The sequence below is a fragment of the Dipodomys merriami genome, unplaced genomic scaffold (assembly GCF_024711535.1).
Source record: "Dipodomys merriami isolate MVZ:Mamm:240054 unplaced genomic scaffold, mDipMer1.0.p SCAF_60, whole genome shotgun sequence".
NCBI lineage: Eukaryota > Metazoa > Chordata > Mammalia > Rodentia > Heteromyidae > Dipodomys > Dipodomys merriami.
In genome coordinates this window covers 2,969,373-2,984,656 of record NW_027206180.1, presented here as the reverse complement: position 1 = coordinate 2,984,656, position 15,284 = coordinate 2,969,373, and the positions used below count along the sequence as shown (strand labels likewise).

Below are 15,284 nucleotides of genomic sequence, written 5' to 3'. Positions count from 1 at the left end.
AACTCCACTTCCCCCCAAAAAAGACACAGAGGTGGAGCCCCTGCAGAGGGGAGACACGGGGCCTCCCCACTGGGCGGGGGACAGGAGGCTGGCCTGGGCCTACAAGCGCTTGTAGGAGCCCAGCAGGGCTTTGCAGTTGGGGCAGTGGTGGTCCACATCCTGCAGGGCGTCCACACAGAAGGGGATGAAGCAGCAGCCCGCCACGCACCTGCGGGAACAAAGACACGGGCGCATCACCCAACCCTGTGCGCCTGCAGAGCCTAGGTTTGGAGGTGGGCCGTGTCTCTGCTAGTATTAGGGTTCTGAGAGCACCCATGTCCGCACAGACTGCCGACTCCATTCCCAGCAGCCCCCGGGTCTGCAGAGAGGTGAAGTCACCTGCCCGCAGCCACACAGCGAGTGTGTGGACACCTGGCTGCCCTCTGCCATTGAGAAGCAGGGTGAGCCAGAAAGGATACTTGGGTTTCAAATGCTTCCTCAGCAGAGGGACTCAGAACTTTCCTTCTATTCTGTCTCTCCTTGGTTTAAAAGATGAAAGTCAATTTTAATACAAAGATCCAAAGGTGATAAACTTCTGTGTGTATGTATACATATGCATGATGCTGGTGCTTGAACACATGGCTTCATACGTTTTTGTTCACTGCTGTCTGATAGTTACTTCAGGTCAAGAGTCTCATGGACTTTCTTTCCTATCTGGGATGTCTTTGAACCCCAGGCCTCAGATCTCAGCCTCCTGAGTTGCTAGGATTATAGGTGTGAGCCAGCATGCCCAGCTCCTTCCTTCCATCTGCCTGGGGAAAACTTGTGGTCCCTCTGATTTCTCTCCCAGAGCAGAACAAGCCTCTCTTTGAGAGAACACCTGCACAGACATAAATATTTACAGCCCACATCCACTGCCTCACACAGAAAAGAGTAAGCCGTTCTGGAAGGCTCTGTGGAAGCAGCCAATGCACAGAATATCCACAGCTTCTCGCAGGCAGCCATGATAACTTAGGTATGAAATTCTAGAAGAAAAGTAAGCCCCTGAGCCCCTCCCACCCGCCTGGTCTGAGTGGCTCTGTGTGCCCATTCATGGAAAGGGGTGTCTAGATGCCCCAGTGTCTGAGCTATGTGGTTCTCCACAGGGGAACACAGCAGGCCTGGGGTAATTTGTGGGGTGCTATGGGCATCTGGTGGGTAGAAACCAACCACACTGCTCCCACAAAATCCCCAAGTATCTATCAGCCGGTTGCTGATGGCTCACACCTGCCATCCTAATGACTCAGGAGGCTGAGATCTGAGGATCAGGGCTTGACATAGCCTGAGGAAGAAAAGTCCTTGAAACTCTCATCTCCAATGAGCCACCAAAAAGCCAGAAGAGGAGCTGTGGTTCAAGGGGTAGATCATTAGGCCCTGTGTTCAAGCCCCAGGGCAAGTACACACACAAGAATGAAAGGAAGGGAGGGAGAAAGGGAAGGAGGGAGGGAGCATGGGAGGGAAGAAGAAAGACCCCAAAGTGAAGGTTTGGGATGCAGTGAGCATGGTCAGAGCCTGCCTAGCTTGCCTAGGCCCTGAGCTCCAGCTAGTACACAAAGATAGATAGATAGATAGATAGATAGATAGATAGACAGACAGACAGACAGACAGACAGACAGACAGACAGATGGATAGATGATAGACGGATGATAGATGGATAAATGATAGATAATGAAAAGCAAGGAAAGGTCATCCCACGATGCCCGGAAGGGGCCCTGGCTGCGTGTGGGCCTGGAGTAGAGGGGGACAGACTCACCCCAGCAGGAAGAGGCTCCCGCAGGACAGCCAGGTGAGGGCGCCGGCGTTGTAGGACAGCTTGGTGACGATCATCTTGTTGCAGGAGGGGCAGCACATCTGGATGGGGCGGTCGAAGAAGGAGATGGGCTGCTGCACGTACACCGTCTGCACTGCAACTGGTAACAAAAGCACAGGCGCTGGAGCGGGGACAGCTAGCGATGGAGGGAGGGGGGCAGGGAGAGAGTAGTGCCCCAGAAGGGAAAGGGAAGGGGCTCCAACAGACACCTGAGCCCCCCTCTTCCGCCCCTACCCCCATGTCTGCCCACAGATGAAGGGGCAAATGGAAAGTGGTCCATCCGCAGTGTGGATGGAAGTGTGGGCATGGAAGTGGCGCTGTGGCTCAGATGGTAGAGCACTCGCCTTCAGCTGGACAGTGCCCAGGCCCAGAGTTCAAGCCAAAAAGAAAGAAAGGTCATTCAGACACGTTCCACAACCTAAATAGGCCTTGAGGACTTGTGCCAAGTGGCACAGGCTGGTCACCAAAGGGTAAGAATTGGAGGATATGATTCAGCCTCTGCAAAGTCCCCAGGAAAGCACGCAGAGATTGGAAGTGGCATGTTGGGGGTCGGGGTCTGCGGGGGAGGGGAAGAGGGACAGAATGGCAGCTTCCCAGAGGACGGTTCTGGAGCAGGACGGTGTAACAGCGTCCTCCAGGGCGAATGCATTTACTGCCACTGAGCTGTACCTTAAAATGGAGCCAGGTGTGGTGGCACACTCCTGTAACCCCAGCTATCTGGGAGGCAGAGGATCTTAGTGTGAGGCTCTGAGGGCAAGAGAATGAAGCTGTACCTCAAAAATAAGCTAAAGTCAAAAGCTCTGGAGGCTCTTTGGGGTGCTGCCCCCCCAGGACTGTGTGAAGAGCGCTGTGGGCGGGTTCAGTCCCCATTTCTAGCACAGCCCTGCCACGAGTCAAACCAGCCTCCTGCCCTGCCCGCCCTTCGCACCCTGGCTTTCTAGTTCACTCCTCTGAAACCTCCAGTTCAGGGCTTGCAGCATCTGCTCGGAGTTGGGCGGCGATCTGTGGTAATTCTAGAATATTCCCACTGCCCCCCAGAGAAGCCCCCTCAACCCTGCAAGTCCTGCCCCCGCCCACCAGCCACGCACCTCTGCCTTCAGCACAGCCTGCCTAGCAAGCACAAGGCCCTGAGTTCAAACTCTAGTACTGCAAAAGAAAAGGTTTAAATTGATTGCATGTTGTGTATATTTTAACACAGAGAGAGAGAAAAGGAGAGAGGGGAGGGGAGGGGAGGGGAGGGGAGGGGAGGAGAGGGGAGGGGAGGGGAGGGGAGGGGAGGGGAGGAGAGGAGAGGGGAGGAGAGGGAAGAAATTACAAAAAGGGAGGAGGAAAAGAACAGTGGCCGATTTCCAGAATTTTTGCTAACAGGTTCTGGAACCTTCCTATGGGGAGATCTTGGCAGCAGGCACCGGCGGTGGTGCTGGGTGACCCGGGTACTCCCCCTCCCCCTTCTCAGGCCGCCCGGGGGTCCCCCTCAGCCCGCCCCTCTCGAGTCCCCGGTGGGCCCCGCTGCTGCTGTGCTGAAGGCAGAGGTGCGTGGCTGGTGGGTGGGGGCAGGACTTGGAGGGTTGAGGGGGCTTCTCTGGGGGGCGGTGGGAATATTCTAGAATTACCACAGATTGCCGCCCAACTCCGAGCGGATGCTGCAAGCCCTGAACTGGAGGTTTCAGAGGAGTGAACTAGAAAGCCAGGGTGCGAAGGGCGGGCAGGGCAGGAGGCTGGTTTGGCTTGTGCTAGGAATGGGGACTGGATCCGCCCACAGCGCTCTTCACACAGCCCTGGGGGGGCCCAGCACCCCAAGATCAGGGGGAGGGCTGGTGGAGGCAGGTAAGACACTGGGAAGCCCAGGGCGAGGGCAGCTGCCACATGCAGGGACCCCGTCCCCGTGTCGTTGGGTTTGCAGCCCGGAGCCCAAGCCGCTCCATGCCAGCCCTCTCCCCAGAAATGACGCAGCTCACTACTGCACTGATCCTATTTCCTGTGCAGTCTGGACTTGAACTCAGGGCCTGAGTGCTGTCTCTGAGCTTTTTTACTCAAGGCTAGCCCTCTGCCACAGCTTCACTTCTGGCTTTTTGATGGTTAATTGGAGATAAGGGTCTCACAGGGACTTTTCTGCTCTGGTCAGCTTTGAACTGCCATCCTCAGATCTCAGCCTCCTGAGTAGCTAGGATGACAGGCATGAGCCACCGGTGGCCGACCACTGGCTGTTGATTTCTTTTACCCTGACACTGGAGAAGTGAACACAAGAGTCTCATGCCTGCTAGGTAGGTGCTCTACCAATTGAGCCACACCTCCAGTCCTTTTTGCTTAAACTTGTTTTTCAGATAAGGTCTCACACTTTTGCCCCAGCCAGCCTTAAACCATGATCTTCCTGCTTCTACCTTTCAAGTCGCTGGAACTACAGATATGTATCACCACATTGAACACTGTGTCCTACTTACAGGTGAGGAAACTGAGGTATAAGTCAGACAAGTAGGCCCACATGCTCTGATTAGCATCTCACACAACTGGAGAGCTCCTTCTAAGTGCTTGTGACACTGAGTCAGTGCACACCTGGGCACACCTGGGTGTCAGGAAGGACCAGCGAGCAAGGAGCAAGAAGCAGCTGCCAGAACAAGAGGGCGGCCTGCCCGACGCAGGCCTGAAGCAATTTCACTCCCCCAGGGCCTCCTGCCTGTCAGGCAGGCACGCTACCACCTGAACCACCCCCTCCGACTTGGTGCTTTAGTTACTTTTCAGCCAGAATATCACACTGTAGTCTAATCTGGCCTGGGATTACAGGTGTGTGCTACCATGCCAGTCTTGCCTAAGCAAGTCACTTGACTGCCAGAGTCCACAAGCCAGGGGCAGAGGGCAAAGGAGCTAAGGGCTAAGGGGGACAGGGTCCCACGTACTTGCGTTGGGGTTGGGCGCAGGCCCCGGCTGGGTGTAATACGAAGGTGGGTTCACACCTTTCCCGTCTGGGCCTGCCATCAGCCCCGTGGCAGGCCCCGGCATGGGTGCTGGGGCTGTTGGGTAGTAACTGTTCACCGTCTCTTCATAGGACGGGGGTGCGGTGGGCATGGATGGCCCCACCGCCGCCGCCTGGTAAGGTCCAGGAACTGACATTTTACCTAAAGCAGAAACACAAGGAGCTGGGTAAGAAAGCCATGTCTCCAGTCTTCTACCTGACGAACGAGATGGGAGAAGGTGACTAAGCCCGGCCATCACCAGGGTCCCCAAGAGCGGGCCACCATGAAATCTCGTGCCCAGGAATCCCACAAACACCTCCCCTCCCCGGGGCCTCGGTCTCCCCCATGCGGGCATCGGCCCAAAGCCGCCATGTTCTCCTGCCTCGGGAACGCGCAGACACCCACACAAATGATCACCAAGGTCAGGGCAGTGCCAAGATGCACACACAGCCCCAATCTGGATGACAGCATGGCGGGGAGGGACATGGGAGGGGGCGAGCTGAGGGGGGGTTAGGAGGCCGGTGACTCCTGCGAGTGGAAGAAAAGTCTAGAAGGGGCCTCTGAGTTGTGTCCCCTTGGCACAAAGCCTGCCAGGCGCCATGGCTGGGGAGGGGCAGGAAGGGCTGGCCAGGGCGGCTCGGGTTACGCTGGGCGCTGGCGCGGCCCGGGCAGCGGCAGGGACAGTGGTGGCTTTGTGAGTCTGTTTGTCCAGCCGGCCTCACTGCGGGGCCTGGACATTTTCCCTCCCCCCTTCCCCCCCCCCCCGCCATGATCACCTGTTTTAGAGGCAGGGGCTGCTAGGGGAGCCTCTGGGACCCCACTGGAGGAACTGAGGAATAACACTCCCAGCGGGACCCAGGACACAGGTTAAAACAGTCAAGAAATGCAGCAAGATAGGTGTGAGGTGGATTCTAGAAGCTTCTAAAAGCCTCCAGGAAGTGTGAGGCTTTGGGGTACAGCCCCATGGCAGGGGGCGTGGAGACCCAGGTGGGTGGCCGGCCGGTCCCCTGGCTGGTCAGTTGGGACAGAGCCGGGAGCGGCGGGCGTCACTGCGCTTCGCTTAAACCTATTACAATGAAAGACATACTTCCTTGGCTTTTGTGTCTAACCGTACCCCCATGTCACCCCAGAAGGTGTGTTCAGGGCCGCCCAACGGTGGAGGTCCTGCCTCCATATGCCCCCCTTTTCTGCAATAAAAGGAGAAACGAGAGGAAACCCCCATTTCCAAATGCAACCAAACAGCAAGGCCACATTTCTGTCATGGAAAAACCCAGCTGTGGCCTGGACGGTTGAGCAGTCAGCAGACCGCTCAAGACCGGCGGCCCTTGTGGGGTCTGGGTTGCCATAGTAATGGGGAGCACTGTGGGGAAACGAAAAGACACAGAGGGGTCTCTTTCCCCCTTCGCCAGTTGTTCGTCTTTGTCCCTGTGACCTGCGAGTGGCCCTTGATTGTCCACCTCAAAGACTGAGTCGAAGCCCGGGTACCCAAGTCCGGCCCAACCCCTCCACAGACACGCCCAGGCTGCAGGTCTCTTTTTACCTATCACTGCACAGACTTGTAGGGTGAGGCCTTCCCACCCTGCAGGACAGGGCGTGGGCTGGTTTCAGTGTGTACCCCAAGTAGCCATCAGCCCCACCGTGCCCCCAAATTCCCCACGCCTCATGAACCAAGGTTCCTCATTTCCATGCTGCACCCAAGCCCCGAAGTGACACAGCCAGTATCACCCTGGCCAGGGACAAGGAAAATCCAGCATTTTGTCCATTCTGAGCCCTGGTGACCCGCTGGGCACAGCCCAGATGACAAATGCCATGTGACCCTTCACTGCACCCCAAACCCTGCTACACAGCAGCACCTCCCAATCTGGTTTGCATTACAGCCACCGCAAGGAGAAAACCATGCGTGTGCTGGTCCTGGGGCTTGAACTCAGGACCTGCCTGCTGCCCCTGAACTTTTTCCCTCAAAGCTGGAACTCTACCACTTGAGCTCTGTACAGCTCCACTTCTGGCTTTTTGCTGGTTAACTGGAGGTAAGCGTTCCAGGGACTTTTCTGCTTAGGCTGGCTTTGAACCATGAGCCTCAGATCTCAGCCCTGACAGTCTAAACCGGGTGTGGTGGTACACACCTGTAATCCCAGCTGTATGGCAGGGGTAGGTGTGGGGGGAGGGGCTGAAGTGAGTCCCAAGAGGAAATCACAAGCCAAAAGGGCCGGGGGCCTGGCTCAGGTGGAAGAGCGCCTCGTGGGCACCGTGTGAGCCGCAAAGCTCGCTGCCTGGCTGAGGAGGGAGTGGCGAGGCTCCTCTGGAACCTTCCTGCCCTTCCTGGCAAGCTGGAGGGGGGGGGGGCGGGGGCAGGGCTGTGCAGCAGGGAGCGCGGGGGCGTGGGAACAAGGTGGAATCAGACAGGAAGGAAATGCCAACTTCCCCAACCTCAAAGTGGGGTTCATTTCTGCAGCGCTGTGGGCGTCCTGGGCCGGAGAAGCCACCTCTGGTTCTGCCAGCGCCCATCCCTGACTCTGGAACCAGTGTGAGCCGGCGCAGGGCAGGAAAGTGTCCCCCGGGCCACAGGTGACAGAGACAGGATAAGAGGAGCAGAGTCTAACTGATTGACAGGATCAAAGTTTCACAGGAGCCAGGTGTGGTAGTGCACGCCTGGAATCTCAGCATTGGCAGGAAGATCAGAGTTCAAGGACAGTGAGTACCTGTTGCTCTAGAGACCAAGGTTTTCCATGACAAGGAATGTTCCAGATGATGACCCAAGACCCAGGAAATGCTATGGACCCAGGACAGTCTGGGGAGAGGTGACTGGACCCCACCAGCCTTTCAGCTTCTTGGCCTTTCTGGGGGACCCCCTTTTTTTACCCCGGATATGGGGATCCCTGCTCTCACACTGACCTCCACGAAGGCTGGGAAGCTTCTAGAATCCTCTCACCTTGGCCAAGAGGAAGGCATTTTCCCCCTAAACCCCTGGAAGAGCAGAGGGGGGCTCTGGAGCCCCTCCCAAGATCCTGTGGCTCAAGGTCTAAAGTAGGATGTGGTGAGGGCTGACCCCACGCCACACGTGCACATCCGCCATCATGAGCTTCTTGCCACCCCCACAGAAGCCACGGCGACCTGGGCTCCGGGTGAAGCACGTTCTGACCTGCTTGTTGCCGGCAGAGCACTAAGGAGAAGCGAGGAGGAGGAGGAGGAGGAGGAGGAGGAGGAGGAGGAGGAGGAGGAGGAGGAGGAGGAGGAGGAGGAGGAGGACAGGACAGGGCCCAAGGTGGACAGCTGCTTCAGAGGTGAGGCGGAAGCCCATCAGGAGCCAGCCTGTGGGGAAACTGAGGCTGGCGAGCTCCAAAGGACTCAGGCAGCCCAGTCTGCAGGTGCCAAGGATTCTGGAACAGTCAGAACATGGGGGAAAGGGGTGGGGGAGATGCTGAAGAGGAATGGACAAAACAGAGGGAAACGAGAGGACTCACAGGAAGCTAAGAGGTGGACTGGAAGATCAGCACGGGATTTGAACTCAGGGCCCCATGCTCACCAAGCAAGCACTCTACGACTTAAGCCACACCTGCCTTCTCCGACCCCCATCTCCTGAGTAGCAGGGATTACAGGCAGCACCAACAGGGTGGGATCTTACATCAGGTCTACAGCTTGGCCCAGGCCTCCTTGGCTCACAGATCCCAGCTCTACCATTTCCCATCAATGGGAACTGAGGTGAACTTCCAGTTTCTCTCTGGGCCTCGGTTTTTCCTCATCTGGAAAGTGGGCCAATGACCCCCCTCGCACCTCTCCCAGGACACCATGGGAACGGCCTATCTGGGTCATTGGATAGAGACTGCGGGCTGAAAGGAAGGGGGCTTCACAGCAGACATTCACAGGTTAGTCTAAATCCCTACCCCCGTGTTGCAGACAGAAGGATGTCCTCAGACCTCTGACCTCGTGACTGTCCCTTTAAATGGCACAGGGACTGTCCACCTGTGTGGAAGGGTCTTAGATGACCTGGATTACCCATGGGACCAAGGCCTCAGGGGACAGGGAGCCAGCCAAAGAATGCAGGTGGGCCCCAGAAAGGGGGAAAGGCCAGGAGACCCAATTTCCTGGAGCCTCCTGGAGCCGAGCCCGGGAATGCCTGACTGAATTCCAGGGAGACTGGAGTAGACGCCCCTTCACAGCTGTGGGCTCCATCTGGGCTCCCAGCCTGGCCTTGGACTTGTGACCGTCTGCCTCCACCTCCCAAGGAAGGGACTGCAGGCGTGCACAACCAAGCCTACCCCCGAAACTGGAGTGTGTGTGTGTGTGTGTGTGTGTGTGTGTGTGTGTGTGTGTGTGTGTGTGTGTGTGTGTGTGTGTGTGTGTGTGTGTGTGTGTGTGTGTGTGTGTGTGTGTGTGTGTGTGTGTGTGTATGCTGGTACTGAAACTTGGAACTCAGAACCTGAGCAATGTCCCTGAGCTTTTTCATTCAAGCCTAGCGCTCTACCACTTGAGCCACAGCACTACTTCTGGCTTCTTTTGGTGGTTCATTGGAAATCAGAGTCTCAGGGACTTTCCTGCATGGACTGGCTTTGAACGGGGATCCTCAGATCTCAGCCTCCTGAGCAGCTAGGACGGCAGGTCTGAGCCTGGCTTTACTCTGTATTCCTTAAGCCACCTGCACACCCTGCAGGTGCTCCTGGGGGGCCCTGACTCCTCTCCACCCCCCAGCCCCAGGCCCTTGAGCAGCCCCCCAGGCGCCTCTGCTCCCTCCCCCACCCCGTGCCCCCCACCCTGGCTCTTCTTCCCAGGTGTCCTCGAGGCTTGGGCACTGGAGTGTAGAAAGACTGGCCCCCACCAGTGCCCCCAGATCATTCCTGTCTCCAGCCCCCATCTCCTCTCACGGTGGAGCCTGGGGCTGGGATCACCACGCTGACCCACGCTTGGGCCTTCCCACGCAGGAGAAGCGGGTGGAGTACAGTGAGACCGCAAACAGGCGGCGGCTGTGCGGCGTAGCCCTGCCCCCCGCACCCTTCACTCCTGGCACCTCCTGGCACCAGCACTCTGCTAAACTGTGGGGGCCAAGACACCAAGGGGAGCCAGAGGACAGGAGGGCACACAGCACAAAGGTGGACAGGAACCCTGGGAGAACAGGAGGTTCCCTGACCCCCCTTCCCACCTCCTGGCCACTCAGTGAACTTTGAGCTGAGATATTTCATTATAAATTACCCAGTCTATGTGGCAGGGTGTGGTGGCTCACACCTGTAATCCCAGTTACTTACTCAAGAGATAGATATGGGGAAGATCAGAGTTTGAGACCAGCCCACCCAAAAAAGTTAGAGAGACCCCATCTCAACCAACAATCCGGGCATGGCAGCTCACTTGTTACCCTATCTATGCAGGTATAGGTGAATAGGATCACAATCCAGGCTGGCCCAGGTAAAAAGTTAGGAAGAACCTATGGAAAAAGTAACAAAGCGGGGCTGGGAAGTTGGCTCAGTGGTAGAGCGCTTGCCTTGCATGCCTGAGGCCCTGGGTTCGATTCCTCAGCACCACATAAGCAAAAAGAAAAAAGCTGGAAGTGGCGCTGTGGCTCAAGTGGTAGAACGCTAGCCTTGAGCTGAAGAGCTGAAGGACAGCACTCAGGCCCAGAGTTCAGGCCCCACGACTGGACCCAAAACAAAACAAAACAAAACAAAATAAAGTAATAAAGCAAAAAAGGACTTGGAGGCATGACTCAAGAGGTCATTGTGTTCTAGCAACAGAACACAGTGCACACAGAAACTTTCCGTGTGCATTTCACAACTTCCCTGTAAATCTAAAAGTATGCTCAAATAAAAGTTTATATGGCAGAGGAAAAAATTAAAAAAAAAGACCTACAGGTAAAAGCAAGATGACAGACACCCAGGCCTCTCACAGAGCACCCACGGGGGAAACTGAGGCTCCAGCTAGGACAGCATATACACAAACTTAACATACGTGAGGCCGAACAGAAGTGGTCTTGTGTGTAGGAACACAAGCTTCTCCCAGGCATGCAACGTGGAGTCGCATGAACAAAGCCAGAGCGGTGCTGGGCCATGCCTGGCAGCGTAGATTCATACTTCAACGACACACAGAAGAGAGCCCCTCTCCACCGCCCCCCCCCCCCACTCACGCCTGTCATCCTAGCCACTCAGGAGGCTGAATCTGAGGATTCAAAGCCAGCCTGGCGGGAGAGTCAGTGAGACTCTCATCTCCAATGAACCACCAAAAAAGCCAGAGGTGGAGCCGTGACTCAAGTGGTAGAGTGCAAGCCTTGAATGAAAAAGCAAAGAGATAGTGCCAAGGCCCAGAGTTCAAGTCCTGTACTGGCACACATGCATGCGCACACACACACACACATACAAAGCGCGCGCGCACGCGCACACACACACACACACACACACACACACACACACACACACACACACACACACACACACACACACACACACACAGCATGGTGGTGCTGGGGGGAGAACTGGGGACGGAGGGAACATTTCTTCCCTGCTGAGCAAAATCAGTCATTACATGTGCCCCCATCCCCACGTCTGTCCCCGCACTTCCTGTCCCCCCCAGGCCCAGGCAGGAGTGATGTCATCTCTGGCCTTTTGTCCCCTGAACTGCCTCCCTCCCTCCTTGTTTGCAGATGATTCAGGCTTCTGATTCCAGCAGCTGCTTCCCGTTGGTGGACAGCCACGAGTGATTGAAGATATTGGGTGGGGAGCAGCCACAGAACAGGAAAGAAGTGGTTTTTCCTCGGGAGCAACCATCTACCCAGCATGCACAGCGCGCGGCTCTTCCAGCTCACTGGCCAGCACCTAGGGTGGCAGGGTGCACCTGCATCTAAGGAACATGGCACCTGCAGTCTGGAAGATGGCGGGGTGGGCGAGGGGGGCTTGGGACCTACCCCCAGGACTACTGAGGGAACCCCTTCTCCAAGCCCTGTGCCCCTACCCACTAGCCTTACAGACGCAGCTAGCCAATAGGTAGGTGTAGGAGTAGACACAAAAGGAAACTGAGTCTGGCTGTCAGAGGTGGGGCTGAGACTCGGTGGTCCTCACGGTGCCAGGCTGGGTCTTTGGGGGAAACTCACAGTGGGTTCTGGTTCCATAATGAAGGGCTGGAGCGCAGCTAGAACATCCCCTCCCAAAACAAGTATGACTCTTGCCAAAAACTGAGAGTTAGGTCCTAAAAATAAGTCTCCAAACCCAGCAAGGCGGGGTCACTCACCACAGGGAGACACACATCAAAGCTGGGGAGGGGGGCCTGCCTGGGGGGCAGGGCTCACCCCAACACCACCCAGCCCTGAGCTCCAGAACTAGGAGGAGGGGGACCTTTCAGACTCTCAGCCTCTAATCCACCCCCAAACAGCATCTTAGCCTTTTCCTAATCAACCTGTCCGTCTGTCTGTCTGTCTGTCTGTCTGTCTGTCTGTCTGTCTGTCTGTCTGTCTCTGCCTTCTTAAGGTTTAGGAGAAAAATGGAAAAGGGAGGAAGAGATGCGGGGAGGAGAGAAGGAGAGAAAGACAAGAGAAGAGGGAGGGTGAGCTTCTGTGTGCATTTGGGGCTCTGCACTACCCCAGACGCTGCTGAAACTCCAGCCTGGGGCCAATGGCTGCCCCATGCCACTCCCCCACCATGGGCCCCCAATTTGCGGCTTACAAGCCTTCCTAGGACTTGCACCCCAGCAAAGTGAAGATGTGGCAGCCCCATGGGCGGAAGAGTTAATAGTGTTGGGGCTCAGGAATGACACCCTAAGGCATGCTATGCGCCTAGGTCTCCTGAGTGCTTGGTCTAAGGGAGCCCCCAGATCTCTACTTCCTTTCTCACTCACCTCCTCTCTCCCCCTAGAATGAGGAGGCTTCCCCCCCACACCCCACATCCTTCCTCCACCTTGAGATAGAAGATTCTAGGTAGAACCCTGCTCAATTTTCCTGCTCCCTTCCAGGAATCAGAGGGAGGGAGGGAGGGAAAAAAGGGAGAGGGTGGGGGAGGGAAGTAGGAAGGAGGGAAGAAGGGAGGGAGGGAGGGGGGAGGTAAGGAGGAAGGGAGGGAGGGAGGGAATCAAGACAGGAAAGAGCAAAGGTTGACAGGCATGGCACAGACTTTGTATAGGGCCAGCTGTCCCCAGTTCTCCATCAGCTAGCGGGGGGCAGGGAGGGGGGCACTCATACAGAGTGAGTTTCTGATGTCAGGGTGTGGGGCAGAAGGGACCTCCCTTTTCTTTCATAGAATGCCCAGGCCTTGTGAACCCTTGTGTCTGGTGGGTTCTGGAACAGTCAAGGTCAGGAAGCTGCCCCCCAACACGCAGCCCTTGCTGGGTACATCCTGGAGTGAGTAAGCTAGCGGCCATCTGTGGGGCCCTGGAGTCCTGCCTACTTCCTGGGCCCGGGGGCCCTGTCGGCTCCTGGGCTCTGGGGCCTAGCTGTCGGGGCTGCTGGAACCCAGTACCGCTGATGGAAGCTCTTTACAAGTTGTGTGCCGACACTGGGGCTTGAACTCAGGGCCCGGTACTATCCCTGAGCTCAACTCTACCACGTAAGCAACAGCCATGGTTTTTTGGGGGTTTTTTTGTTAGTTAAACAAAAGCCATGGCTTTTTGCTAGTTAGCTGGAGATAAGAGTCTTGGATTTTTTTTCTGCCTGGGCTGGCTTCAAACCATGATCCTCAAGTCTCAGCCTCCTGAGAAGTGAGGATTACAGGTCTCAACCACACACTCGGGACTCACAAGCATCTTTTTCTTAAACCTTCAGCGCATATAGCACAGATGGGCTGTTTGCTTGCCCCGGGCCTCAAGGCTGAGAGTACCAGGGTTCCATCTTCAGCACTGAAAAAGGAGAAAAAAAAAAAAAAACCAATCTGGTTTTATTGTTGTTGTTGTTGTTGATTTCACAATACTGGGATTTGAACTCAATGCCTCATACTCTGCTACTTAGGAGCAGTCACCGCTTGAGCCTGGGCCAGGCCTTTTTGCTTCAGTTTTCAGAGTCTTGCACACAGATCTTCCTATGTCAGCCTCTCCGGTAGCCAGGATTACAGACATGCACTCCCACGCCCGAACCACCACACACATACCTGGCTCTGAAGGTCTATTTTTTTTTAATGAGGAAGAAAAGCCACATCTTTCCCACATATGGATTCCAAATAATCTTGGCAGCCAGTCCACCCCAGGAGCCTCATCGTCTCCTGACCACTAGGCTTAGGGGGCTCTTTGAAAATCCAGGTCAGGGGAATCGCATAGAGGAAAAGTAACCATTGCCACCTTGCTCCCGACCCCAGAAATGACATTCACGCAGGCAGCACTAGCCCCAGTGGGACCAGAAAGGCTCGTTGCACACAGGTCTTCCCCCAGAACCCAGAGCCCCATAGCAATCAAGAGAACCAACCAGCAGACAGACCCAACTCGAGGGGCTTTCTGCGCCATCTCTTCGTGGTATGATGGTCAAGGCCATGGGAAACAGGACACTACCCAAAGCTACTAGAGGCCGGGCGGACAGGAGGCTGCACCATGATTCCCTCGGCAGGAACCTGGCTCAGACTCAGACGGTGGTTATGATGCTGGCCGGCCCCAAACCCAGCACAGAGTTTGCGGTGCCAGCATGTGCTGGGGTAACTTGGGGTGGTAAAATGGGGACCTGCGTAAGGGGATCTCTTGGTACTAGTTTGACATCCTTCTTGCAAATCAATACTCACACCAATATTAAAATGATGTAGCTGGGTGCCAGTGGCTCACGCTTATAATCCTAGCTACTCCGAAAGCTAAGATTTGAGAACCGTGGTTCAAAGCTAGCCAGGGTGGGAAAGTCCTTAAAACTTCCTATTTCCAATTTTCCAGCAAAAAAGCTGGGGGTGAAGGTATGGTTCAAGTGGTAGAGCACCAGCCTTGATTAAAAAAAAAAAAAGCCAAGTAAGAGTGCAAGGCCCTGAGCTCAAGCCCCAATACTGACAACCTCCCACCCTCAACACACAACAATGTCTAACTCTAGGGATCTCACTTGGAAACAGGTGTAAGGAACTAGGTTAAGCTGCACTAACTAGGCCTTATCTCAAAGCAGAAGGAAGGAGGGAAGGAGAGAGGGAAGGAGAGAAGGAAGGAGGGAGTAAGGAGGGAGGGAAGGAAGGAAGGGAGGGAGGGAGGGAGGGAGGGAGGGAGGGAGGGAAGGAAGGCAGACAGGCAGGCCTCAAACTATCAGCAAAAGGCTAGGCTTTGAGGACCCTCCCCGCAGCTGAATGCACATTTATGTCTGTCTATAAACCTTCCTCTCCTCTTCAACAGATGTCCATTTCAAAACTTCCCACAAGTTAAGTTTCAGCAACATGTGGGAGGGAAACATGGCTCAAAGCACACGGCTGCAGAGAGCTGCTTTCTACAGCCTGGCATTCCAGGCGGGCGAGTGGAGGCAAAGGCAGACAGCAGCTTCTTCACCACCAACTGCACACACCAAGATCAATTCTTCCTCAAAGAAAGAAGAAGTATTCAATTCCCCCACCCCGGAGCCCAGCAAAGAACCATAGGCAGAGTTCCAAGAA

At 55.7% G+C, this 15,284-nt stretch overlaps 1 protein-coding gene across 1 annotated transcript; it reads right to left on the bottom strand.

The window, feature by feature from the left end:
- Positions 1-4: 4 nt before the first annotated feature.
- On the bottom strand, positions 5-4,941 carry Litaf (lipopolysaccharide induced TNF factor). Its single transcript, XM_070003473.1, has 3 exons — positions 4,723-4,941; positions 1,772-1,928; positions 5-208 (listed from the first exon to the last, which is right to left on the bottom strand). The coding sequence occupies exons 1-3, from the start codon at positions 4,934-4,936 to the stop codon at positions 100-102; spliced, it is 480 nt and encodes a 159-aa protein (XP_069859574.1). The 5' UTR covers positions 4,937-4,941; the 3' UTR covers positions 5-99.
- Between the last annotated feature and the right edge of the window lie 10,343 nt (positions 4,942-15,284).